General features: G+C 42.6%; 1 protein-coding gene across 1 annotated transcript; it reads right to left on the reverse strand.

Annotated features, from left to right (window-relative positions):
- On the reverse strand, window positions 1-27,309 carry RDH10 (retinol dehydrogenase 10). Its single transcript, XM_054385392.1, has 6 exons — window positions 27,021-27,309; window positions 26,350-26,585; window positions 3,934-4,032; window positions 2,444-2,589; window positions 2,032-2,163; window positions 1-142 (listed from the first exon to the last, which is right to left on the reverse strand). Exons 1-6 carry the CDS (start codon window positions 27,307-27,309, stop codon window positions 19-21), a joined length of 1,026 nt encoding a protein of 341 aa, XP_054241367.1. The 3' UTR covers window positions 1-18.
- Window positions 27,310-27,458: the final 149 nt, after the last annotated feature.

Below are 27,458 nucleotides of genomic sequence, written 5' to 3' on the forward strand. Positions count from 1 at the left end.
AGTCCACCCAAAATAGTGTCAAATCCCATTTTTTGCTTCGTTGTTGTTTGTAGCCTGCTTCCTCTGAGCGATGAAAGGGTACATACACTTGTCTGCTCCCAGGAATCGGTACATGCACACCACTGCCTCGAAGGGCAGAATGCTGGCAAAGAGAGGTCAGCAAATGGTTAGAAGACAGCACAAACAAACCTCTGCTTACATGATGTACTCACTCTCCTTAAAAGACACAGTCACTCCTGGGGAGGCTTCTTAGAGATTTCAGTGATTTTTATTTCATGGGGGTACTTAGAGAATTGCAATTCTAAAGTCTTAACCACACAGGCAAGCAGAAAGGAGGAAGAAGCTACTTATTCACATGCCTCCATCTTACACTAGATTTTCTGCTGCTGCTTTACAAGCAGTGTGGTGGCCTGTCTTAAATGGGGATGGGGGCAAGGGAATCACAGAAGGCCTAAAAAAGCAAAGCATCAGCAGAGGTCATCAGACATTTCAGATATTCTTTAATGTGGGATTACTGCTTAATGCCATTCTTTGATCACCAGATGTCTAACAACCTTGACTTATATTCTAAGCTCAATCATCCATCCTCAGAAAGTGAGGTCTGAAGTAAAGACAGAAATTTCCATTTCCCCGTCACCAGATAAAATTCCAAGAGGTGACCATGTGATGGGTGTCTGGCTACAGACCCTCCTCTCCTTCCCAAATCCATAAAATATTACTTCTGTTTCAAGTGTAGTGCTCATGCAAAGGACTAAGATGGGATTTCCTCATCCCTGGAAATAGAGGCAGACATTCAGTGGAAAGCAGCACACAGAATTTAGCCATGAGTACTGACCACTGAAGCACTGAGAAGTAGATGTCATCAGTACAGGTGTAGCCCACTGCCAGCAGTACTGCTTGTACAGTAGCCACTGGAAGGCCTTTGATCTGAGTGCTGCTGCCTAGGGCATGGATTATGCAGAAGCTTTGATCTCCCTGTTGGAAGTGAAAGTGTTGAACCAAGACAAACCTAAGTGCCTTTGATGTGACTGCTGCTGCATAAGGCACTGCTTGTGTAGAGAGCACTGAAGCACTCTCTGAGCTTCTAAGAAGTTAGTTCTTAAAGATGCTGACAGTGGCCTTGATTTGCTGGAGAAGTGACATGTACATAACTCTCCTCCAGGGAAATGCTGAGCAGTGAAGGCTCCTCTAGTCTTTGGTGAGCCTGTCCACCATAGGAGAGAAGAACCACTGCCTCGCAAGGGGAATAAAAATCAGTTTCAGCAATCCTTTGCAGAAGGAAAAGACAATGCTACATTTTAAAGGTTCCTCCTGCAAGCCAGAGATTTAAAAGGATAACAGAGCTGTGAATCTGTTCTCTAAAGCAGACTGCAAGTGATGCTGTATCAGCAGGTCTGAGCCAGCTCCTGTAGCATCATGCAGCACTGAACTTTTTACCTGCTTACTAAAGAGAGTGTAGTAGTTTTAGGCTGTGCCTAAAAATTTTTCTACAGATCTTGAACAGAAAGTGATAGAATGTAAATAAATTACCATTGGATGTAAAAAGGAAAATAATGACAAGGTCTAAATAATGCCATTGGACAGATATCTAACATAAGGTTAGTAATGTAAACTAACTTTCTGGTTTTTTCCCCACTTCCTTCACTAGAGAGTCTGCAGGCAGGGCCTCCTACACACTGGTTCTACAGACAGAGCTAGAGGTTACTTTGCTGGAAGCTGCCTCGTTCCTCAAGAGAGACCCAAACAATGGAAATAAAAGTCCGTTGAAAAGAAAATAGGAACTTAGAGAATGGAGAATACCAGAAGGATAAACCAAGATTGCGTAATACATGAGATCTCAGGTTTGTGGAGCCTCCCAAGCAAGCAATCTACACTCATGCAAGCAAAGAACGACTTGTGAACTCTAATGAAAGAGCACCGATGGCCTGTGTGGGTGGGAGGCTGCTTGTATCCAGAAAGGGGCCATGTCTCATATATTTGACTGGTGTTGTGCAGGTTGTACTGCCAATGAACTGGCACTTCAGCTCCTACCTTTTCATGAAGGTGACCATATACATGAGGCGAGGTGTGCAGATCATTGGCTGGTCTGTAAGGATAGCTCTCATAGCCTGCTTCACACAGTATTCTGGTTTCAAGGGTGGAAGGAAAGGTTCAATTTCTTTTCTGAAAGAGTTGATTAAGACATATAATAAGACACAAAGAACTACAGACTCAATCAAGAGCTTATGAACCACTTTCTTTGGAATGCCTCAGCAGGGACAAAGACTTCCAATTTTTCAGATTCACTCTTAAGTCACAAAGAATGAATTCAGAGTCTCTTTTCAAGTTTAACACTGACATATTAAAGCAAATCTAATTATTAATTTAATACTTTCATGCAATGGTTTAGTTACCTGCAAGTACTTTTATGACACTACAAACAGAAAAGGAGAATTTTACTCACCTGATCCTGCATCCTCTAAACATTCCTGTATCTACAAGATAAGGGCAGACTAAAGTGGTTTTGATTCCGTCCTTTTCAGCAGCCTTCAATTCATGGCTCAAAGACTCATGGAAACCTACAGCCCCAAATTTGCTGGCACAGTAATCCTGTGTTAGTAATGAGGAAAGGGAAAACATGGAACTTAAAAAGGACATAAAAAATGAACTGTGTTCAAAGCCAAAACATAGCTGGGGTGATTCTGCACAGGTTTTCAAAGCAACAACTAAAAGGTACCCAGTGACTAGAGCATCACATGAACTTGTTTATCACTTTATTTTTGAGGCAATTATTACATCAGGAAAGCTGAAGGTAGGAGGATATTACCTTGGATTCAAGTCTTTAAATCAGGCAGGCTTCACAGGGCAAGTTACTCCAATTACCAGCTTGCTTAATATTAAATGGTGCAACAAAGGACTGAGACACCCAATCCTACCTTGAGTCAGATTTGAAAAGGTTGGAGAGCTGGCAGGGCATAGATGTAAAAATCTTAACTGCTTTGTTTCTCAGGTTAGTTTCAACAGAAGATGCCATGGAGATTGGAGAGCATTATTTAATTTTCAGAAGCGCATACAGCTTGTATATCACAGAAAAACATTACGTTCAGCAACATGAAAAAATATCTGCATAGGCAGCAGCAGCTGAGCTGCTGTTGGAAGTCCAGCTCTGCTGGTGGTCACATCCACAGACTAGGGAATTCTTTGTAGCTTTCTGAAGACAGTAAATACTCTCCAAAGCCTGAAGTTACACCAGCTTCATTCATTTGTTACGAAACACTGCAGCTTAAGGTTGTGGACTGAGCCTTACCAATCTGCAGAGAAGCCTGTGCTGCTGGGGCTATATGACCATTATTCTGTTAGACACGTTAATTTTCACTAACTAAATGCTTTTTGTTCACACTTGTATTTGTGCTAATGACCCAAAAAGCAAGATGAGAGGCTCTAATACCACTCTAGTTTTATGTACCCAACAAGTTTCACAAACTGGTGTTCTCAAAGCAATGAGAACAATCTAATGCTTTTAACTGAGTCCAGTAAAGCACAGACCCATATATTCTGGAAGAAAGTATGGAAGCCATTTCCTCACAGAAACACAAAACACTAATTTTGAAAACCTTGCCTTCAGCCTCAAACTTAGTACTGTACATCTTGACAGGAGTAGGTAGGGGGGGCACCTCTCAGGTTCCTTAAATATATCAGGCAATTCAAAGATCATTTAGCATTCTGAAATCCTTAGCCATCTCAGGCTTCCTTTCAAAGTAGCAAGTCTACATGCAAAGCAGGTGAATACTGTGTCTGCTCAAGACCTATGGATCCCATCCAGGGAGTCATGTGTTGATATGGTACTTGACACCCTAGCTTCCAAGTATCTTTTAAGATTTGACTTAATTTTCTCTAGCTGATCATACAAAAACCTCATCCTAAGCAAGAAGTGCTACTTATAGTCCAACAAACCTCCACTCCTGCAGTGCTGAACAATCCCAAAGAACTTGCAACTGTCACAATGTGTCCATGATTCATTTCCAGCATCTTGGGAAGGAACGCTTTAGTGGTCTAGAAAGTCAAAAAACAAACCAACATAATAAGACAAATAAGCCACCAACATTCTACACTTTCTGTTCATTATCAAGGATTGTGAGGTATGATCATTACAAAGCCTTTCAACTTCCAGGTTTGCCAACAGAAAATCTGCACCTTCTTTGTGAATTCAGACAGCAAAGATTGCAGCTCCAGAAATCCTAAGGTTAAAGGATCAGTTGAATTCAGACATATTTATTCTTCTGCAAGAGATTAGTTATCAGAAAGTGATAATTTGAACCTAAAATTGAAGTAATTTTTTTTTCTTAAGACAGAAAAAGGAATGCAAAGTGTTAATTGCACCATGCAGCCCATCTCTTAAGAGAAGTGCTGATTATCAGCTCCAGCTATTGGCAGCACAGTTTGTAAGTTAGATATGGCTACTTTTATCCCATTAACTTATCACCCTGGGAATTGTACTTTCAAACAAGTACAAGGGGAAGACCGTTTGCTGATGTTACTTTTCACATGTAATGCAGTATATATCTGCTAGTCTAAATTACTTTGTCTTTATTAGCATCCATAAACATTGCTTTGACTAGAAAAGACATTTCTATGATCAATTATACTTTTCTATTATCAATTCCTTAAGAGCTTCAAATTAAACCAAAAAGCAAAAGCAAGTTTCAAGATGAAACTACGATTTTAGCCTTTTATGTTTTAGTTATAACAAAGTTTGTTTCTGTTTACAAGCCCAAGATTTAACACCTTGAAAAATTAGATTTTAAGCAATAAATTGAAAGTATTTGCTAGAAAATCACTCCTGGTAGAATCCCTGCTTTTGTCATATGGTTTCAGAAGCTGACTCAAAACTTTCCTTTTTCAATAAGTATTAAACAGAGCACCATATATGCTAAATAATAACAATAATAATAAATTAATGAAGTAGTGAAGTCGTATGAGCAGTTCAGATCTCCCCCAGATTCCAGGTTGCCAGTGTACTATGAGATCATTTCTAAATTGCCAAAGAACTTCAGGCAATGTTTTTCAATCACAACCATGCCCAGTTACTATATACATCTCTTAATGACAGAGCTATTCTTTTCTGATTTGCTGAGTACCATGAATGCTGGAGCCTCCCAGAAACCTGGTCTTCCCATGTAAATGGGATCCAAACAGAGCACACAAATGCCCCGTCAGTATTTGCTGCTTGCTTGGTTGCTGGTCTGAGTGGAGTCAGCTTCATTCTTAAAAAGACATGCAAGTTGCAGCTGAAGACATCTAATTCCATTCTTATGCTGTCTGCATTTTCCAATCACAGACGTCAGGACAGTTTTGCTCTAATGATTTTCACATGTTCTTGTACAACATTTTTGCCTGCAGGTGTTAAATGACTAATCCAGACCTCCTGACACCACACAAAAGAGTGTTTTCACTGGACAGCTGGCAGACGAGAGAAGATTAACAGACCTCCTCACTCCTTGCCTTTTCTACCGTTGATTCACAGAACTCCTAGATTCTGTCATAACTGCAATAAAGAAGCTAATTACAAAAATAATCTGAGAGCAACTTGCCTTGCACTTGTTTGTTTACTCATGGCAGGGATTGCTAAACCTCTTATAGAGAGCCTCGGACAAGAGTTTTATTTGCTGTTAAACTAAGCTGTGCCAGTCACACCAAGTTTCAGCCTCTCTTCACGTGTTGCATGGCAACAAAGGCCAGTCCTCAGAGGGCAGTGCCATCTGGAAGGGTGAGAGGAACTTGGACAGCAATGAATTTCTGCAGTGCGGTGTTTGTCTGCAGCCTGCCTCAGACAGCAGCACAGCGATGGGGTACGCTGCCCGGACACTCCATTCTATCTCTGCAAGAGCTCCATGCTCCCAGTTCAGTCCTGCTCACAATTTACTCCCCTCTGGAGCATTAGTCAGCTCCACCAGCAGTTCCCACTCACGCTTCAGCTATCTGTCCACATCACATCAGAGTGACTGATTGCCACCTCGCACTGCCAGAAAGCTTGATAATGCAAACTGAAGCCCTGGCTGAAAACCACAGCAACTGAAGAAAGGAAGGGGCACTCATCTTGGAGTTTGTCTTGGGGGACTGAAAGAAGGGGAAAAAGATTTATTTTCCAATCGCTTCCAAGACATGAATCAGTCTTTTCTTTCAGCAGAAGTAAACCAAGCTTTGTTGGACTGCCTTCTCTATTAGCTTTACTATTCCACTGCCTTTTTTTTTTTTTGTTTTTCACCTACATTTTTCTATTTTTAAATTGTGAGGAACTAGAATGTCCATTAACACCTATATTTATCTAAGCTGAAGAAGATAATTTTCCCAGGCATATATATATTGGGATGTGGAGAATAGCGAGAACAACCGCAGAGCAGTGGCTTTCGGAAAGCCTGCTCAGATAAGCTGCACTCCATCACAAAGATTACTAAAACTGAATTTTTAGAGCTTGTGACATTTTCAGCCAAGAGGAAAGTGGCACATGATGAACCATTCCTGTTGAAGACACTTTGGGTGACATCTTTGGCAGTTCAAGTGCAGACTGAACAACTCCCAGCAGCAGGACTTCACATAAGTCAACTCTTAAAAAACCATTTATTGCCCCACAGGAAAAAACACAGCTCCTGTGCTCTGAAAACAATTAGCAATTCATGGAAATCTTTGCATGACACTTCAGTGTTCTGAAGCAGCCTGTTCAGAGCAGGCCCCTGTGCTTTATCATGAGATATCACCCTGCAAATCCATTTAAAACCTGGAGCTGAGGCAGTCTATAAAGATAGCACAACTGTCAACTATCAACATCTCAGCTACTCAGATCTCAGAGAAAGTAATTTTGGTTGCTGCCATTCTCCAACCATCTGCAACAGCTGGGAGTCAGTACTGGAAAACAAGCACAGTCAGAGGCAGACACACCCTATGAGGGGATGCATTTCCAGCCTCAGAGTGAAGACTTGCCCACTGCTCCTCCCAGCCTCCTCTTGCTGGGAAAAACAACCCCCAACTGAACTTACTTTCTCTCATGGTATAAGCAATCCCCAAAGAAAGCAGTGTTGTTACTGAGCCTCCTTCCTAGATTGAAGCAGCTTCCTCCATACTCTGGTCCTCAGTTTTTCTGCCTGCCACATAAACTAGGCTAGTTTCTTGTTTCTAGTTTCTTTCAGCTTCAGCTACATCTGCCTACCAGACCTGAAGTCTTCTGTGTGCTTGCTGCGCTGCTGAGAAAGTAGTTAAGAGTTTGGCCAGCTCAGGGCAGGATGCCTCCTGGGTGGCCTTCCCATCTGGAGTTTGTCTGAACAGGTAGCACAGCCCACATCAGTCTGAGGTGATGCATGGACATGCTAATCCTCCATTTAAAAAAAAGTATTAGAAGACACCGAGCAAGAAAAGTGTTTTGACCACGGCATTAAAGGTCATGAACCAGGCCCCCAAAATAATTCAAATCAACTCAAGTGATTTAATCAAACTATCTGCCTTCTAGTTTCATCCTTTGGCTTCTGGTTTTACCTCTTGCAGCTGCAGAGGAAAACACATAACCAAAACATTTAAGTACTTGAAGTCAGAGCTGAGCCTCTTATTAATGACAAACATAACAGACTTCGACACTGAGGAGAAACTAGTAAGCAGAATAGCGTGGATCAAAGGAATTGTGATGAATCAGGGAAGTGTTCAACATCACAAAATTGAAGTTAAGCACTCTCTTCACTCAAAATGAGCTTTATCTTTCCTTTTTTAACTTGAGCATCCTCTTCACTCAAAATTAGCTTATTTTTTTTTAATTGGAAAAAATGGACTTCCCCCAAAAGCATGGTGCAAACATGCATATTCCAGCTTACATTTCTATCCTAGAGAAGCTACAGCAACTAGGCAGGCTAGCCTAGAACACAGGAAGCTGTTCTGAACCGAGAGCAAAGCCGTATTTCCAAGATAGTTTAGCCTTTAAGTTTTTTGGCGCCTGCAGATCAATTCCTAATCTTCTAAGCATTTCCCCCTATGCTTCTGAATATCCCAGCTAGAACAAACTATTCCCAGTAGCTGTAACCAAACATCTATTTCATGTGCACACAGCTTTAATGACTTACTTCTCACAAGTGTGAAACTGAACAAGCATTTTCATGTCACTTCATAGCTTTCGTAATCTGTTCTCAACGTTTTGGTTTACGGCAAATTAACTTCTAACAGTCTAGCACTTCTTCCCTCCCCTTCCCCAAATTCTTTAGTCCCATTCCTAATGAAGCAAAACTCAAAAGATTGTGCAACACAAAGAGCAGCCCAGCTGCAATGTCAAGACAAATTAGTCTAAATACAGCAACTGAGAATATGAAGAAATACTGTGTTTGGGAAAGTGATTTTTTAATTAAATTTTGGATTAATTATTCTCAAGGAGGAATGCAAGTGCCCAGGGAAAACAATGTCAGCTGTATGCAGTTCAGGATAATGGGTACTGAGTGCAGAGAGCACAGCAAAGTGTGTGCTACCTCTTGTTTATACCAGAGAAAGCAAGCAAGCAGGTACCACACGTAAGGTCCTCTAAGTTTCGGGTTTTCAATACAGTATTTTTTTTCATCATTTCTGCTTTCTCTCCATGGTCAACAGCCTTTTTAAAGTATTTTGACCACATAAGTAAGTTCCTGTACTGTCAGGCAGAAATTTATGTCAAAAGAAAAGTTCATTGTCCATCCAGCCCCTTCAGGTAAGGGGGACAGAGCATGTTTTGTTTCCAACCCAAACATATTCAAGTTAGAGGTTAGAATATCAAAAATCTGCCTTCTCATCCACCAAAGCATGCAGTTACAAGCCTAGATGTAACCATTTAGTTTCCCTCTAACTTTTTTTGGTTCCAATGAGAAATAGAATGACTTGTCATTTGCACTATCATCTCAATGACTTTCCCCGTAAGATCTCCACATCCTTCTTAAAATCCTTTTCTCTGAAATATTAGGTTAAGGTGAGATTAGTAACCATGCTAAAACTATGAAAATAACCGCTACCGAGTTGAAAACTTGAGAGGCCACACAGCACAAAGGACATGGCTGCCTGTAAGAGTCTGAATACAGAAGGCAAAAAGGAATCTACAACTACTGTTGACCCTGATAACATAAGGGACCAAAAGCATACTTTGAAGGACCTTAGATGTCTCTGCTGACTGTTTTAAGAAACTCTGGGCCCCTTCTGGATAATTAGCTACTAAGTAAATATTAGAATAGCTACGGAAATCAGTACTATTTCTGATCTTTGGTTTCTATTGTCAAGAAGTGATAATGAAAAGTAGGCTGGAATTACCCAGTCTTCCTCAAATAAAGAATTAACAAAGAAAGTCACACATTTCTCTGGACTTGTGATGGGTCTACCCACATCCTTTGGCACCAAAAAGGGCCAGGAGATAAACATAACATCCCCAAGCCAAACTTCCAGAGACAGCTGTATTAAAAGCATCAAAGAAAACTATTCAATGATTGCCCTCAAGTGTGCCTTGCACAGGCCCTGAATTCAAAAGTGCTAGCTAGACCTTCCAATATTTCATTTCAAAAAGAGACCCTTAGTTAGCTCTTAGCAGGCAACACAACCTTCTATTTCTCTATTTTATGTCCTTCACATAAAACCCCAATTTTGGGACCAGGGGGATTCCTTTAATATTGAACTGCAGCAGTAGTTAATGCTTAACATAGAGGCACAGCAATAATGCTACAGTTGCCTTGCAACCGAAAGCCCATGGAAGAACAAGATAGACTTAAACAGAAGCCTGTAATGATGATGAGTAACAAGGAAGCAAAGCCACACCCCCCAGCCCAAATACTTTGCAAACGAAGGATATCCAAAGTCAAATTACAGATCTCAAGATCTACCCAAGTTAAGAGGTGAAGATAATAAAGTTAACACTTTGAAGAATTAAGTCACAATGAAATGCAACATAACTTAAAACAGTAGTTGATTTACAGGGCATCTTTTTTCTTCTCTCTAATTCTACATTAAATACTGTTTTGAAGTGTATGAAGTCTTAATAAAACACAAAACACCAAGTGATTAAAGTAATGGCTTAATTTATTATGAATTCACATGAGTAATTAACATTCCTGTTTTCTCCACCTCATGACTGATGCATACACAAAATCCCCTGCTTCTCAACAAAGCATTTAATCAGCTGAGCAGCACCAGGGCTGCACAACACTAGATTAAATCTTATTTACTGGAATTTGCAAGTGCGTTTGTTAGCAGTAACAAACATCTGTCATGCCATTAAGTAAGCCACAGGCCATATTTACATTACTACCTTGCTTAGCATTTGTACTATTTAGGGTGCAGTTCCAGAATGCCTTCAGTTTTCAAAGCCAATAGTTACCACTGTTTCCTGTGAATGGTTCAGTTATTGCGCAGGTTCCTCTTACATGTAGTCAACACATGTTGAGTGGTCAGAAGAAAGCTGAAACTGAATTAAGTAGTTTCCTTAATCAGAACCTAGAGCCAGAAAGCTGTTTATAATGGGTAGACAGTTAAGTAATGCTATTAAAAAAAAAAAAACCACAACACAACAAAACCAGAGGAAGCTAATACCAGTAGTTATCTCTCAAACATTAATAATTGATTTCCACTCTTTACTACTCAAACTACTTATGCCATGCCTAGGGCAACTAAATATTACCTGGCTAAATTTCCTTTTGGAGAGTTTGTTAAACAAGGTTCAGCTGAAAAAGGGTTGAGCCTACAGAGAGTGGGATATGAAGAGCTTAGGGAAGGACATTGCAACAGGAACTTTTGTTTCTGTTGCCCTATGCCACTACATTGTCTCTTCCTCCCCTTCTATGGGATTCTTTTCCTGTGATCTTAGGTAAGTAAGACTGGAGTAAAAGGCAGCTTGGTTCTCCTATCTAAAGTGTAGGTTAAGTACTCAGGAATGCTACCTAAATAATACAATTCCTGCTTCAGAAATTTTCCTCCTTGACAAAATGGAAGAAGTATCACTAGCTAAGTTTTCTTGTAATATGCTGCTAATCAAACTCCCAGCTCTCTTACAGAAAGCTTTTCGGCATTCTCCACCATTGCATTGCTCTAGGTTTTGAGTGTACTTTTAATCAGGACAGGGGCTTAGGCACATATAACACAGCCAAAGTTGGCCTTGATTTCTCTTTAAGAACATTTCATTTCTGTTTAGAGAGGCCACTACTTCATATGCATTCTAGGCATGAAGAAGTTCAAGTATTCCAGCTGAACTCCCCTTGTTATTTCTCTACCAACAAGTGAAAGTTGGAACCTTCTGGTTACTGCTATGTACTCTCCAATATTTATGCTTCTGAGAACTTCTGTACTCTCTCCTTAAGAGAAAACAGATTTTAGATTTACATGCATTTAAAATTATTTTTACCCTCAATTGAGGGTAAACTCAATGTCAAGCCTATCACATAAAGCGTCTGATCTTTCTAATGACTATGTCACCAGCCACTTCTGTGGAATCATCTAGCTGCCTTTAACAGACATGCCATAAGGCAACCAACTTATCTGCTTTCATCTGCACTTGCAGATAACACTTTGCTGATGTCTAACTTCCTATCTATGCAGTAGTACATATCATTGTTTCAGTCACTGATTGTACATTTGGAACTCTTGCCTCCAGGGTCCACACATCTTACTATGGCTATGAAAATGAAGCACATTCCCACAGGTTGCCCAGAGAGGCTGTGGAAATCTCCACCAGCTCTAGGTAGCCCTGATGACCTCCTTCCATTCTTAACCATCCTGCGATTCTCCACTTAAGTACACCAACTCCCTGTTCAACAGCCCATTCCTCCTCCTCTTGCAGAGGAAGACAGTCACAAACCAGCAGAGACCTTGCACTCTTTGTCTCTGTGTTAACCATGAGTTTATCAACTCATGATCTTAACTAAGTGGGAAGCATGCTGATTCCTTTGCCTTATCTCTTCTCTATCTCCCCCTACACTGTAATAAATTATCCTGCTCCATCTGAGACAGCATCTGTTCTGCTTCCATTTCCCCTCCTCCTTTGGTCTCAAGCTTTTTCAGCTAGACAGAAGGTCCAATGAAGCAGTGCAGAGCACCTAGGTTAATTTCTTGTGGAATTAACACATTTTCAGCTAAGTTCAGAACATACGCATACCCCACTGTTTTCAAAAATTAATGATGTTCCCCCAGCTGTAAGATGCCTTCCAGTAACAGCACTCCCTGGACAGCTTCTGAAGGGTATTCTGAGCCTTCACAGACAATTCTGCCTGCTTAGAATTATAATGCCTTTTACACAGCTTGGACAAAGCAATCATATTGTATCCTTCACAGCTAGCAATGAATAAGGAAGATGGCATCTCTGCTGGAGCAGTGTGGAAGTGTAGAACATAAGTTGCCAGTAATATTTGCTGTGGATTTCAAATGCCAAACTACTCTAAAAGCTGAAAAGGCTTAGTAGTGGCTAAGATGGCATGGAAGAGAGCTGCTGGAGGCCTAGCTGTGCTTGTCTCACATGGCAAAAGAAGCAAGGGACAAGCCTAGAGTACAGTGGAACTCAGGAACAAATATACACATGCCAAGCTCTGCAGTCAGCACAAATTTAAGGCATAACCAAGCATGAGAATTGAAGCTTGCAAAGTACTCAGGCTCAAAAGCTGACCTGCTTTCTGTCCAAAGGAAACTTATTATAGTACCTGATATTTAGCCTCCACACATATCAATCTCATTATACTCTCAGACTACCACAGCTACCAAATGACAATTAATATTCAATTTAAAGCAAGTATTACATGGTTGGCAGCAGGCACTGCAAAGTAACACACAGTTTAAAAAAAGTAAATCCTTCTGCTCTGATCTACCATGTCAGCATTTGAGCTTTCCAAACACCCAAGTTTAACACATTGCTCCAACACAGCTGTGACAGTTACACTCCTGTAAATTCAGGCACTGAAGTTACACCAGTATCACCATCAACCTCATAGTCTTCTATCTTTGCATTTCTTCAAACGTCAAATCCAAAACTAATGGTCAAGTGCTGTAAGAAGTTAACACTTACGTACTATTTCCACAAAAGCCAGTTTAAACTCTGTTGAAGTCAAGCCACTAGAAATTCTGCTTTGTTTATATATACCAACAAATGGCCACACAGCGTTTCAGAGCTATGTTGACACTAGGATAACAAACACATTAGTCCCTCATCTTCATTAGCACAAGCTTGCAGCAAATGTCCAACCATTTGGAGACCTGTTTTTTATTGCCAGTTATTTGTTAATCTTGACAAAAATGAAAACAAACCCCTCTGAGTCAGTGAAAAATTCAAACAACAAATTAATTTGACAAATATTAGATAAGAGCTCAGAATAGCCTGTTCAGTGACCAAGAACACAATTGAGCTTTTAAATATACATTTTTCTCTAGCTTGCCATAAGCTTAGTCATCCTCTGGAATATTTAGTAATACTTGGTATTTTAGTCTGCATGTTTCTAAAATACTAGTAGAGAATGTAGCCAAACTACTTAAGGAAAATATGAAGTCATCATTTATGCTTTATGATCTATGTAATACACTTTTCAAGAAGTTGCTAAACAGAAGACAACTGTGTCACGTTTTATAGACACCTTAGGGCAAGTACCTCCACAGAACTGCAACTGCAGATGAAAGCTGACTGAGTCAGCTTTTACTTATCCTCTCCAGCTCAGTCACTAGGTCATTGATTTGAATTAATTATTTGGTAAAAAGTAAAGTGAGTATGTCACAAAAGGAATGAGATTAGAAGCAAAGCTTCCTTTTCCATGTAACAGTCTCCCTCAGTGGAAAGAGAAGAATAAAGAAGACACTATAGTTGAATGGAAATTTAGCTTCCAAGTTCTCTTAGGAAACAGTAAGAACCTAGAAGGCTGCAACTTCTTATGAATGGGCAGTAACATTTTTAAATTGCATGAAGTTTAGAGTTTTTTTACAAAACCAAGGTGTTTCTTTTTCACATTTCTCCCCAAAAAGAGCATGCAGAAAACAGTCTTAGCAGGTAAACTTTTGCTTCATATGCCAAAGGCTAAAATGACAAAAATTAACTCCAGCTAATACAGTGATCAAAACAGCAACTAACACAATGTTCAAAGATTCTGCTTGCACAGGCATTTTAACCACACACCAGTGAACTGCTCACTTTCTTGGGGGTGAGTTTTCAAAGACAGAGATACTTCTTTCCATTGCCTGCCTGTGGCAACTATGCTCATTTCCCACAAGCTGAAACTTGGCCCTGGCCTGGTTTTTCCACACTAAATTGATTTCCAGAGAAGTCAGACTGCAGTAGGCACAGGGATCACTGCTACGACAGCAATCATGGTATTGGTGGCAGCCAAATAAACCAGAGTTGTTAACATTTTTTGATGTGTTCAGAAAACTAACTTACCTTTATCTAGGGGGTTTTAATAGTGTGCAGTCAAAACGCTGCTATCTCTTTAGAAGCTGGGTTGTTAACACCAGTGGTGGATTTGCTATAGATTGGAACAATTTATGACTACTTAAAGAGCCTGTACAAACCTATCCCAGCAAATCTCTGCAAGAATGAGGTTTCATTAGACAGCTACAGAGCTCTTGTTCACAGCTGTATGATTCTATCCCTATTCCTCCTCACCCTTTCCCTAACACACACACCCCACACACTGGCTAGTTGAAGTCTGAAATGTTGATGAAGTGGTTCTAAACAGAAAAACTAATCAACTTGTCTGAAGCAGTCTCTCTCCAGCAGAGATACATAACAAAACCCTTCACAAAACAAAACACAACACAACAAAACACAACACAACACAACCCAGAAGGGAAATCAAAGAGTGAGAAGCACTGGGAAAGAATAACACTTCACAGCTGATAAAGACAGAAGTCAAAAATATTTAAAAAAAACAGTTGGAAAATGGCAGAGGTAGTTGCAGAAAGCATAACATCCATCTTTCTTCAACTTGTCTAGGCAGAATAATTGATGACACCGAGAGCTACAGAAACGATTTCACACCCACACAGAACAGGACAGGTCAGTTAAGACAGGTCCTAGGCAGTGAAGCAAATTCTGGGTTCGGGGGACACATAGCACAGTAGGATTACTTTTCTCCACATCTGAGCACACAAACATGCCTGCCCTTGACAAGTCTGCTATAGTGGCTTGGCTATTACGGAAAGTTAGTAGCTTAATAAGATCTTATTAACTTAGCTGCTTTTCAGCTAATAAAAGCATATGCTCCTTGTAAATAGAAGAATCTAACACTTCTAAACTCCCCTGCCCTCCTAACCTCCACAAGACAAGAAAGGACACACATCTTTCAGACTACTTGACTGAAACAGTGAAAAGCCACTCTGCACTTCTAGTGAGCTCAGGCACCACACAGGCAAAGACTTTTCATTTCATTCAGGGTTCTCCTGTACCCTCAAAAACTTCACAAAGAACAGCACAATATCAGATCAAAGTCAGTGCACAAGGGCTTTGCTTATTCAGTCAACCTACCTCATTCCATAAGAGCAAGAATTTAATCATCACATTGATCACTCATTCAGGACCATTCCTTCAGAGTAGATTAGCAATCTTGAAAGCATTCATAGGGTTTGATGGCATGTCTCTGTTCATCAGAAAGAGTCACAGGAGACAAGTGCAGTTCTCCCAAGGGCCTTACCTCTGCACGCTAGACTGCTACTCCAGTTCTAGTTTAGGTGGCTGTAGAACTACAAGCCACTAATAATTGATTAATACTTCAAATATGTTTCAAATAGTTTGGATGTCTTGGCATGGTCTCTTCATAACAACTTTATTTTCTTTAATGGTCCTTTCACATTGCCTTTCTGTGAAGCATGTTACTGTTTGCACCTGAACTCTTCAAGGTTCACATAGTTTAGTACACAGAAGGAACTGGCTGATCACACTTTATCTTCGGCACTAATCTACAAAAAAAGCATGGGTCACAATCAGAGAATATTTGCTTTGTGCTCTTTGAGACTCTAAGGTCTGCGCACCTTTTAAATGGTGCAGGAAATTAATTTCCAAAGCATGCCTAAGAGAAGCTGGGGCAAAGCCCTGGGTGCAACTGAAGTGTTTTACAGAAAATACTCTGAATGGTCCTCTCAGATGCCTTAAACTGATGGGGATGAAAAAAAAAAATAAAAAAAAAAATCAAACACTACATCATTTAAGAGAAAGCCAAGAAATGCACGAATTCAGCATTCTCCACCACACAAGGAAGATGCTCTATCACAGAAAGTACACGTAGGACAGTAGGATGTTCAGAGAATCTTTGATGTTGTTTTCCCACTGCTCCGATGGAAGTGTTGCCAAATAAACAAGTCAAGAGTACTATAAACGGTTCTGCTCCGACTTCTCTATAAGCAAGTACTCATCTATCAAGATACATTAGACAATGGAGAACCATGGCTGAACAGTCTCAAGGGACCTCAAGGACTAGAGCTAAGTAACTTGTGGAATAACCAGACTTTGGTGGGCATCGCTCTGGAATCCCAGTTATAGGTGCTTGACTTCATAGGATTCCTCCACAGGGTAACTGAATGTGCATTTTGTATGAGACTGACACCCACCTCCCACCCCATCCCAACATGTGTAATGATCATAGAATAACAGAGTGTCAGGGGTTAGAAGGGACCTCCGAGATCAAGTCCAACCCCCCTGCCACAGCAGGATCACCTAGGGCAGGTCACACAGGAACATGTCCAGGCAGGTTTTAAAAGTCTCCAGAGAAACAGACTTCACAACCTCACTGCACAGCCTGCTCCAGCGCCCTGCCACCCTCAAAGGAGTGCTTCTCCTCATGTTGAGGTGGAACTTCCTCAGTTCTAGCTTCTACTTGTTGTTCTTGCCCTATTATTGGGCACCACTGAAAAGACTGGCACCTTCATTTTGACACTCATTCATAAAAACCCAAAAGATAGCTCACTTCCATGTGAGTGTCTGAAGCAGAAATACCAACATCACAAATCTATCCATGCCTTTGACTTGAAACCAACATCTTTTTCCTTCCAGGAACAAGTAACAGACGTTCATCCACTGATGATTCTTCCACACACTTCAGATGAGCATGCTGCCTGAAGGGTCATTTTTGTCTTCCCTATGTCTGCTCTGAAACTGATATAAGATGACTTCTACAGCCAAAGCTTGGACATACAGGTACCTGAACTCATTGGTCTGGGTTGGTGACCCCCAGGAAACGTCAGAAAAGCGAAAGATACTGGAAAGCCACAATAAGGTCTCCTTGGAGCCTGGAGAAAAGGCGGCTCTGAGGAGACCTTCTTGTGGCCTTCCAGTACCTGAAGGGAGCTACAAGAAAGCTGGGGAAGGACTTTTTAGGGTGTCAGGTAATGATAGGACTAGGGGGAACGGAACAAAAATAGAAATGGGTAGATTCAGATTGGATATTAGGAAGAAATTCTTCACCATAAGGGTGGTGAGACACTGGCACAGGTGGCCTAGGGTGGAAGCCTCATCCCTGGAGGTTTTTGCAGCCAGGCTGGTTGTGCCTCTGAGCAACCTGCTCTAGTGTGAGGTGTCCCTGACCATGGCAGTGGGGTTGGAACTGGATGCTCCTTGAGGTCCCTTCCAACTCTGACAATTCTATGATTCTTTGAAATGATCACTACAGCTACACCATGACTCCAAGTGCAGGAGTGTTGCTGGGATGTCATGACAGAGTGGCTATTACTGAAACTTGGTGGGATGATTCCCATGACTGGAATGTAGGGATAGATGGGTACAAGCTCTTTAGGAAGGATAGGCATGGAAGGAGAGGAGGAGGTGTTGCCCTCTATGTCAGTGACCAGCTGGAATCAGTGGAGCTCCACCTGGGGAAGGATGATGAGCTGGTTGAGAGTGTATGGGTTAAGATTAAAGGCAAGAGAGGGGAAGGAGATGCTGCTGTAGGGGTCTGCTACAGGCCACCTGACCAGCAGAACCAAGCAGATGAGGCCCTCCACAGGCAAATAGAAGCAGCTTCCAGGTCACAAGCCCTGGTCCTCATGGGTGATTTCAACCACCCTGACATCTGCTGGATGGACAACACAGCAAGGCACCAGCAATCCAGGATGTTCCTGGATTGCAGAGATGACAACTTCCTCCTCCAAATGGTAGAGGAACCAACAAGAAAAGGAGCTATGCTGGACCTTGTTCTCACCAACAGAGAAGGGCTGGTGACCAATGTGAGGCTCAAGGACAGCCTTGGCTGCCCTGACCATGAAGCAGTTGAATTTAAGATCTTCAGGGCAATCAGAAGGACGTATTCAAAGCTTACGACCCTAGACTTTAGGCGTGCAGACTTTGATCACTTCATGGATCTGCTGGCCAAAGTGCCCTGGGACAAAGCCCTAGAGAGAAGAGGGGCCCAGGACAGCTGGTCAGTATTCAAGGACCACCTCCTCTGTGTCCAGGAGCAATGTATAGCAACAAGGAGAAAAGCAGGGAAGAATGCTAGGAGGCCTGCCTGGATGAGCAAGGAGCTGCTGGACACACTGTCACTTAAAAGGAAACTCTACAAGGAGTGGAGGAAAGGACAGCTGGAATGGGGGGACATAAGGAAGCTGCCTGAGCAGCAAGAGACCTGGTTAGGAAAGCCAAAGCACAGTTTGAATTGAATCTAGCCAGGGAGGTTAAAGGGAACACTAAGAATTTCTACAGGTATATTAATGGTAAAAAGAAGACTAGGGAAGGTGTGGGCCCCTCAGAAAGGAAATAGGTGGAATGGTCACAAGTGACATGGAAAAGGCTGAGGTTCTCAATGACTTCTTTACCTCAGTCTTCACTGCAAGGGCCTCCAGTCACACTCCTCGAATAGTCATGGAAGCTAATGGCAAGAACCAGAAGGAAGAACTGCTCATCATAAGTGAAGATCAGGTTGGTGATCACCTGAAGAACCTGAAAGTGTTCAAGTCCATGGGACCCGACAGGATACACCCACAGGTACTGAGAGAACTGGCAGAGGAGGTTGCTAAACCCCTCTCTATTATATTCCCAAAGTCCTGGCACTCTGGGGAGGTCCCCACTGACTGGAAAAGGGGAAACATTACTCCCATTTTCAAAAAGGGGAAGAAGGAAGAATCAGGGAACTACAGGCCAGGCAATCTCACCTCTGTGCCTGGTAAGATCATGGAGCAGATTCTCCTGGAGGCAGTACTGAGACAGAGGAATAGTGAAGAGGTGATTTGGTCCAGTCAGCATGGGTTTACCAAGGGCAAATCCTGCCTGACAAACCTGGTGGCCTTCTGTGACAAGGTCACAACATTAATAGCTGAGGGGAGAGCAACTGACGTCATTGACCTGGATCTGAGCAGAGCCTTCCACACTGTCCCACACCACATCCTGGTCTCCAAACTGGTCACAAATGGGTTTGATGGATGGACCACAAGATGGATAAAGAACTGGCTTGATGGCTGCACCCAAAGAGTGGCTGTCAATGGCTCCATGTCCCAGTGGAGGCCAATGACAAGCAGAGTCCCTCAGGGATCAGTCCTGGGACCAGGCTTGTTCAACATCTTTGTTGGTGCCATGGACAGAGGCATTGAGTGCACCCTCAGCAGGTTTGCTGATGACACCAAGCTGTGTGGTGCAGCAGACAGGCTGGAGGGAAGGGATCCATCCAGAGGGACCTGGACAGGCTGGAGAGGTGGGCACAAGCCAACCTCATGAGGTTCAACAAGACCAAGTGCAAGGTCCTGCATCTGGGTCGAGGAAATCCCAAGCACAAATACAGGCTGGGCAGGGACTGGCTGGAAAGCAGCCCTGAGGAGAGGGACTTGGGGGTGCTCAACAGGAGCTGTCAATGAGCACTTGCAGCCCAGAAAGCCAACCAGAGCCTGGGCTGCATCTGGAGAAGTGTGGCCAGCAGGTCAAGGGAGGTGATTCTCCCCCTCTGCTCAGCTCTGGTGAGACTCCACCTGGAGTACTGCGTCCAATTCTGGAGCCTCTGTTGCAAGAGGGATATGGACATGCTGGAAGGTGTCCAGAGGAGGGCCACCAGGATGAGTAGAGGGCTGGAGCACCTCTGCTACGAGGAACAGACTGAAAGAGTTGGGGCTGTTCAGTCTGGAGAAAAGAAGGCTCAGTAGTGACCTTCTTGTGGCCTTCCAGTATCTGAAGGGGGCTCCAAGAAAGCTGGAGAGGGACCTTTTAGGCTATCAGGTAGTGATAGGACTGGGGGGAATGGAATGAAGCTGGAAGTGGGGAGATTCAGGCTGGATGTGAGGAAGAAGTTCTTCACCATGAGAGTGGTGAGAGCCTGGAATGGGTTGTCCAGGGAGGTGGTTGAGGCCCCATCCCTGGAGGTGTTTAAGGCCAGGCTGGATGAGGCTTTGGCCAGCCTGATGTAGTGTGAGGTGTCCCTGCCCATGGCAGGGGGGTTGGAACTGGATGATCCTTTCGGTCCCTTCCAACCCTGACTGATTCTATGATTCTAGGTTACAGACATGCATCAATTGCAAGAAACAGGTTACAAAACTAAGAACTGCATGCTGGTGACAACTGTGCTTGTACTAGGCAAGCTCCTGGTAGACCATAAAATAAATCTGTGAGGAAAGTTCTGAGCCAGTAGTCTTAATCCCACTCAAGTTCCAGAAATAAACCAAACAAGTTCAGGCTGGGTGGAAAACAGATAGAGAGCAGTAATGAGGAGAAGGACTCGTGGGCGCTGGGTGATGAGAAGCTCAACATGAGCAGGCAATGTGTGCTGGCAGCCCAGAAACCAACCCAGTAGGGCAGGTAGCAGGAAGGGGATTCTACCCCTTTTCTCCACTCTGGTGAGACCCCACCTGGAGTCCTGTGTCCAGCTCTGCAGCCCCTAACACAAGAAGAACACAGTAGTCTGGGTCCAGAGGAAGCCACAAAGATGATCAGAGGGCTGGAGCACTTCTGCTATGAAGACAGGCTAGAAGAGTTGGGATTGTTCAGCCTGAAGAAGACAGGCTGCAGGGAGACCTTCAAGCAGCCTTCCAGCATTTGAAGGGGGCTACAGAAGCACTGGAGCAGGACTTCTGACAAAGGCAGGAAGTGATAGGCTGAGTGGTGATAGTCTCAAACCAGAAGTTGGATTTAGTCAAGACATTGTGAAGAAACCCTTCCCTATGAAGGTGGTGAGGCACAGAACAGGTTTCCCCAGTGAAGGTGTGGGGGTTCCAACCATGATAGCATTCCAAGGCAGGCAGGATGTGGCCTTAAGCAACCTGGTGCAGTAGATGTCCCTTCCCATGGCAGAGGGGTTAGAACTAGATGATATTTAACATCCCTTCCAATCCAACCCATTCTGTCAAATATATGTGCACCCATTTATTTTCTGAAATTTGTGTTGAGTGCATGCATTCCCTCAAACTGGCAAAGAGCAGCTTTCTGGAGCATGTATCTGGACGATGGCATTTCCTCTGTTTATAGATTCCCTCTATATTATTCAGAAATCAACCCAAGAACAGATGGGCTGCAAAGCCATACCAAAATGCTTAAAAATTAAGTACAACTAATAGGACTATTTCTATAGCTAAGAATATAGCTGCTTTCCCCTTCATATCCACCACCTAGCATGCTACCACAGCATACCAAACACATGCTGTCCAGGGTCACTCACTGGTGCCATGCAGTTCAAATCATTTTGTAAGGGAAGAGTTAGTTTTCAGGATATTTTTATATTACATGTAAATACTTCACTGGAACTTGATACAACTCACTTTTCAAAGAAAAAAAAGTCAAGAACTTGTAGATTAAACTTTGCAAGTAAATTCATCTATCTCAGGAAAAAAAAAAAAGTAGCTATTTCCACTTATCCAAAATGTTAAAGATAGCTGGCTGGCCTGTCAGTGGAATATTGTATCTATATTTAATCATAGGTACAAGAATCAGAGACAAAGACATAAAAAAAATCAAAGTGAATGTCAACAGACCACAAGACTCAGTCTGGTATTGGTTGAAGTAACAGAACTTAAGGTGTCTTTTCTTTTGTAGAAGATTCAGTAAGCATACAAATGCAATATTCCATGTTTAAACTGAAACTATAGGCATAAGAAAGCTTTATTTAATAACAGGGAGGCTGAAGAGACCAGGATACCAATAAAGTATTTACAGATCGTTATCTATGAACCACTATTATTTTCCAAGGCTTTAGCAATCTTTTCAGCCTAATAAGTATAACAGCTGCATAAATGGGTATTTAACTCAGTAACTCTCCATTAACTTTCTTTCCCAGGTACATTTATGAATGCCCTAATTACTTGAGTAGTATTTCCCTCTTTCCTCCATATTTGCCTTTTCCTGCATCAGTGTTAAGCCACCTCAAAGAGCTCTCAAAAATCAAGTACTTTAAGTAAATGAATATAACTACTCCAGTTAAGGCAGCTGTGCCGAGCTCCTCAAACTTGGACCCCAGTCACTCACTTCATGGATTTTTATTTATTAAAAATATGACAGAGCTGTAGCTGAATGCTTTTGCTTCCCCCTTTTGGCAAGTTGGAGAGAAGTCCTCTAGGAGGAGAGATTTCAGTTGAAAGTTTTAGAGGATCCACATCGCAGGGAAATGCAGATCACTGTTCTCTCAGGTCTCTGCACTGAGGGTCTGCTATATAAAAGAGCCTTGATGCCACACAACTTCACAGATCCTGATCATCACATAGTCCCTGCCCCTCCATAAGTCCCATTAAACAACCAAATCTAGGATTTCCTATGCTGAAGTACAATATTGATACCTGCTTACCCAGTAATGATGGCATTATTCTTCCACAAAAAAAAAAATTAGAATAGGTAGGCAAAGTCAAATTGCCCTGAAATAAGCTTGTACAGTAGTTTTATTAAACACAGTTCCACAATCTAAAGCACAGTATCTCAATACTTCACTTAAGCTTGATTGTAAGACCACAAGAAAAACAGTGTTGTGTTCCTATGGTTGCTTAAAACTTAAAGCAACAGCTTTAGCTTGTACTGTGATTTAGCATTTCTCAAATCTAAAACTCGACATGTCCCAGAAAGATCATTACCTCAACTGCAGAAGTTCATCTGTAGAAACTGACAAGTGCAGCTGAGCAGGTTCTTATTCTCCCAACAGCCTGGTAGGAAAGAGCACTATACTCCTGCTACAGCTTTATGCATCTGCAAACTATAGCAAACCAGAGCTGGCTTGTTTCAAACCAGAATGGATTTTGTCCCTATGCTTTGAGTATCAGAAGCATTCAAGTTATCACAGCATGAAATAACAGGCATTTAATACTGCAGTGGATTTTATGCTGTGGAAATTGCTGCATGATGCAGTGGTAACATGTTTATACAGAACACTCACAGGAAGGATTATACAAATCATGAATGTCAGCAAAATGGAAAGCATCTGTTTAGGCTGTGGCACACTGCTACGGCTCTCTTGATTGCCGGTCTGTGATATGGTGCACAGCCCAACTGGAGTCACAACAGTAAACCAGTGACAGGCTGTCATGACACTGCCTACTGCGGAAGTGGGGCAGCCTTCAGATCATAGCTAACAAACAAACTCACCTCAGCTGCATTCTGCACAAAGCAGGCAAGCAACCTTAGTTCAGACATTTCAAGGGCATGATACTAGAGACCCATTTTAGGGATTTATGTAGAAGCACACTAAGGCTTGATTAATGATCAAGGAATGAGAAAATTTCCCCTGCCACATATTAAAAAAACCACAACAAGCCCAAACCCCAACAAAACTCCAGAAGGTACAGACACTCAACTACTGAAACAACGTTACATGGAAGATTCATGTCTTTGTAAAATACATTTACATGTTTTTGGATGAAACACCCTCCAAGAATAGTTAAAAGCCTACATAATACTCTAGAGCATTAGCTTTGCTTTTGGACCACCAGTTCAGCTGACACAGAAAAGACTAGCTGTGTAAAACTTCATACATGTAGGCATGTTGTTCTATTTAAGTTAGCATTGCCTTGCATCAAAAAATGTTGGCTTCAGCAGCCCATTCAGATATCTTATGAATTAGCTACTATGGCTTTTAACAGAAATCCACCCATTGTTGGTCAAGCTAACCGTTTTTGGGATCGTGAAGGGGAGCACAAGGAAAAAGACTTTGCCAACAGCTAAAAAACCAAAACAAAAACAAACAAAAAAGGAAAAGCAAAGCAGGACATGGGATCTGCAGGAAGTGTACATATGAACAGATCCTCAATTACATAAAGGGTATTGACTTCTCCTTAGACACTTAAGCCAAGATCTCAAGTTCCACAGTTCAGATCTAGCTACACCATCTTATAAAATTCATAGAATTGTTTCAGTTGGAAAAGACCTCTAAGATCAAGTCCAACCATCAAACTAAGACCACCTTGGCCATTAAACCATATGCTAAAAGTGCCATGTCCACACATTTCTTGAACACCTCCAGGGATTGCAACTCCACCACCTCCCAGGTAGCCTCTTCTAATACCTGACCACTCACAGCAGAGATTTTTCCTTATCTCCAGCCTAAACTTGTCCTGGTACAATTTCAGGACATTTCCTCTCGTTCTATCACCTGATGCTAGGGAGAAGATACCAACCCCCACTTCACTCCAGCCTCCTTTCAGGGACTTGTAGCAAGCAATGAGGTCTCCCCTCAGCCTTTTCTCCAGACTAAACAACCCCACTTCCCTCAGCTGATCCTCACAAGATTTTTCAAGGCCCTTCACCAGCTTTGTTGCCCTTTGTTGCACCTCAATGTTCTTCCTGGAGTGAGGACCCCAAAACTGAACTCAGTATTAGAGGTGTGGTCTCCCCAGTGTTGTATACAGGGGAGTACACACTGTTGTGTACACTGCTCTGGTCCTGCTGGCAGGAGTTTTGGGGGATTTTAAAGTCACCTCACATTGTAACATTTAGAGAGAAATGAAATTGTTGTGAAAACCTAGTCAGAGCAATACTAGACCCTAGATTTAGTTTTCTGTTACTGTAAGTCTCAGAACAGACAGAGTGCTTTAAAAAGGTCTCTGAAACAACATTATAAATAAGCATATGACTTAGGCCTGAAGGAAGAACAGCTGGAGAACTTAGGATCCTCCCATATTTTAATTAATGGTGATGTCATAATTTGGAGTTCTTGGAAACTTTGTCAATTCAGCATTTAAGCCACATCAATAACACTCAAAATGTAGCATACAGCCATGCTTAAGCATCAATTTAACTTTTATGTCAGGGAACACACAGAGCTCTTGCTGTAAGAAGCATATGAGCTTTCTCAGAACCTTTCAAACCTGCCTTAAAATATACTTCCAGTGTTTGAAAGAGTTCCTAAACACACTAGCTCATGTGCACCAAAGTTTAAAACACTCTCTGCAAGCTTTACAATACATTGGAAAAAGGCTGCTCTGCCATTAAGTGCTTCACAGTGCAGAGTGGAAGGGGCTCCTTTAGGGTTATGAAACAGCATTTAATTTCCACATAAAAAAGTTAGGTTTGGGAGGGCCTTTTATGTTTTGCAAATCAAACATTTTACAAAATTTTACTAAGAAAAGGTAAGACCAGCCAAAAAAGGCTTAAGCTGAAGTATATTTCACATTACTTAATCCTTTGATTGTTATGCAAGTGTATTTCGTAACCTTATTTGAAGGCCCAAGGAACAGTTTTAGTACTAACAATGGGCTCAGTCTGACAGCTAATGCCAACCCATGTGTGCATCATGCCCTCCTTCAAGACTCCAATTTATGTAATTCCACAATTTCATAGGCTTAAAAATAAACCACACAGGAAACCAAGGGTTCAAAAGACAAGAAAGATCACAGTCTGTTCCCCTTGATTAACATCTGCTAGTTATGGAGACATCACCCCAGAAACCGTATTGAAGATTTTCTTATATCTACTCGCAGCACCCAGAGAAAGCTATGAAAACAAATATGCAGGACTCCTGAAAGTGTTTTGGGCTTGATTTCTTTAGAAGTCTTTTTTGCCTTTCCTCCCAGCCTCCAAAAGGAACAATTTGCCTCTAAGGCAATTCAAACAACATTTCCAGCAGGGATTTTAAAGTGGTGAGTTTTTTTTTTCCCTCAGAAATGTGTAAGTTTGCTGTTGTAATCATCATTAAAATAGCATCTTAAAGCTGCTAACATGCTGTCAGAAGACTACAAGGAGGAAGACTGAGGAGTCATTCATTAACAGTAATAAACTTTAAGCAGACTTGGAAGTTACACTTGCAAAGGATTTTATACCAAAGGCAGCAGAAAAGGTTACAAGAATTAAAATCTAAGATTTCACAGTTGATTTAAAACTATTTGTTAACAATTTTAATACCCCAAAACGTTGTTAAACAGAACAGCAAGTTAAAGATATAAAGCCCTTGAAGCACTGAGTTTGCAAACTAAAGACATGCAAAACTCAAGGATACAGGAGTTAAGTGACAGTAGAACAAGAAGTGGCAGAAAGTTTATAGTTACCCAGAAGTGTGCATGACAGTTGACCATCATGGTCCTCTCAATAAGCTCATCAGGACATTCCAGAAGATGATGCCCGGAGACCACGCCAGCGTTGTTAACCAGGACAGACACCTCACCAACCTCCTTGCGGACCCTCTCAGCTGTCAAGTAGACGTTTTCTCTTTTGCCCACATCACAGGTGTACGTGTAAACCTGCAAGTTGCAATGGGGCAGCACATCTTTTTCTCCATCTCCAGCTACTAGGGAATAGAAAGATAACAGGACAGGGGAAGAAAAGTTGTTACTCGTACATGCAAGTAAGTAGTCAAGTGAGAACAGCGAATGTGTTTCCATTACAGCAAAACACCTATTTACTTCGGTGTCATCATGTCATACAAAGACTCGTTTATTTCCTATTGCTATCAAAGCGTTTTAAGAAGAGGGAGAGATTTTAAAGCCGCCGTTGAAGCCCAGGGCTCCACGAAGCAGGTCTCTGCTCACCGCTCCCTACCGGAGCCCCGGCGGGCTAAGATACTGACACTATCCGCTACAGGTGAGAGCGGCCCGGGCTGTGTCCCGCCGACCAGGCGGCCTTGGCTAACTCTTCCCCGCGCCGGGACAGGGCCGGCGACTTGGCAGGTGAGAGACGAAGGCCAGCGCGCGGAGCCCGGCCCAAGTAGAGTGACGCCTACCTCTGGGAGCGGCGGCGGCCGCCTCGGCCATCTCCCGGTAGATGTATCGCACCATGCCCGCCGTCTCCTCATTGCTCTGCGTGTTGATGTCCCAGAGCACCAGCAGCGCCCGGCGCCGGGCAAACTCCAGCGCGAAAAGGCGGCCCAGGCCGCTGCCCGCCCCAGTGATCAGGCACACCTGCCCCGCCACGCTCTTCTCCTTGGGCCGCACCAGCCACTTGGCCGCGGCCAGCACGAAAGCCCACAGCACTCGGAAAGTCACCACGAAGAGCTCCAGCAGGATGTTCATGCTGCTGGGTGACCCGCGAGTCCCGGCACGGCCGCCCGCGAAGCCGAAGGGGACGGACGCCGGCGGCGCGGAGTTTCCCAGTGGCGGAGGCGGCTCCTCCTCGCCGCCCAACTCTCCCTACCTAGGGCCGCCCCTACTCAGGACCTCCT

The sequence above is a fragment of the Indicator indicator genome, chromosome 12 (genome assembly GCF_027791375.1).
Source record: "Indicator indicator isolate 239-I01 chromosome 12, UM_Iind_1.1, whole genome shotgun sequence".
Taxonomy (NCBI): domain Eukaryota; kingdom Metazoa; phylum Chordata; class Aves; order Piciformes; family Indicatoridae; genus Indicator; species Indicator indicator.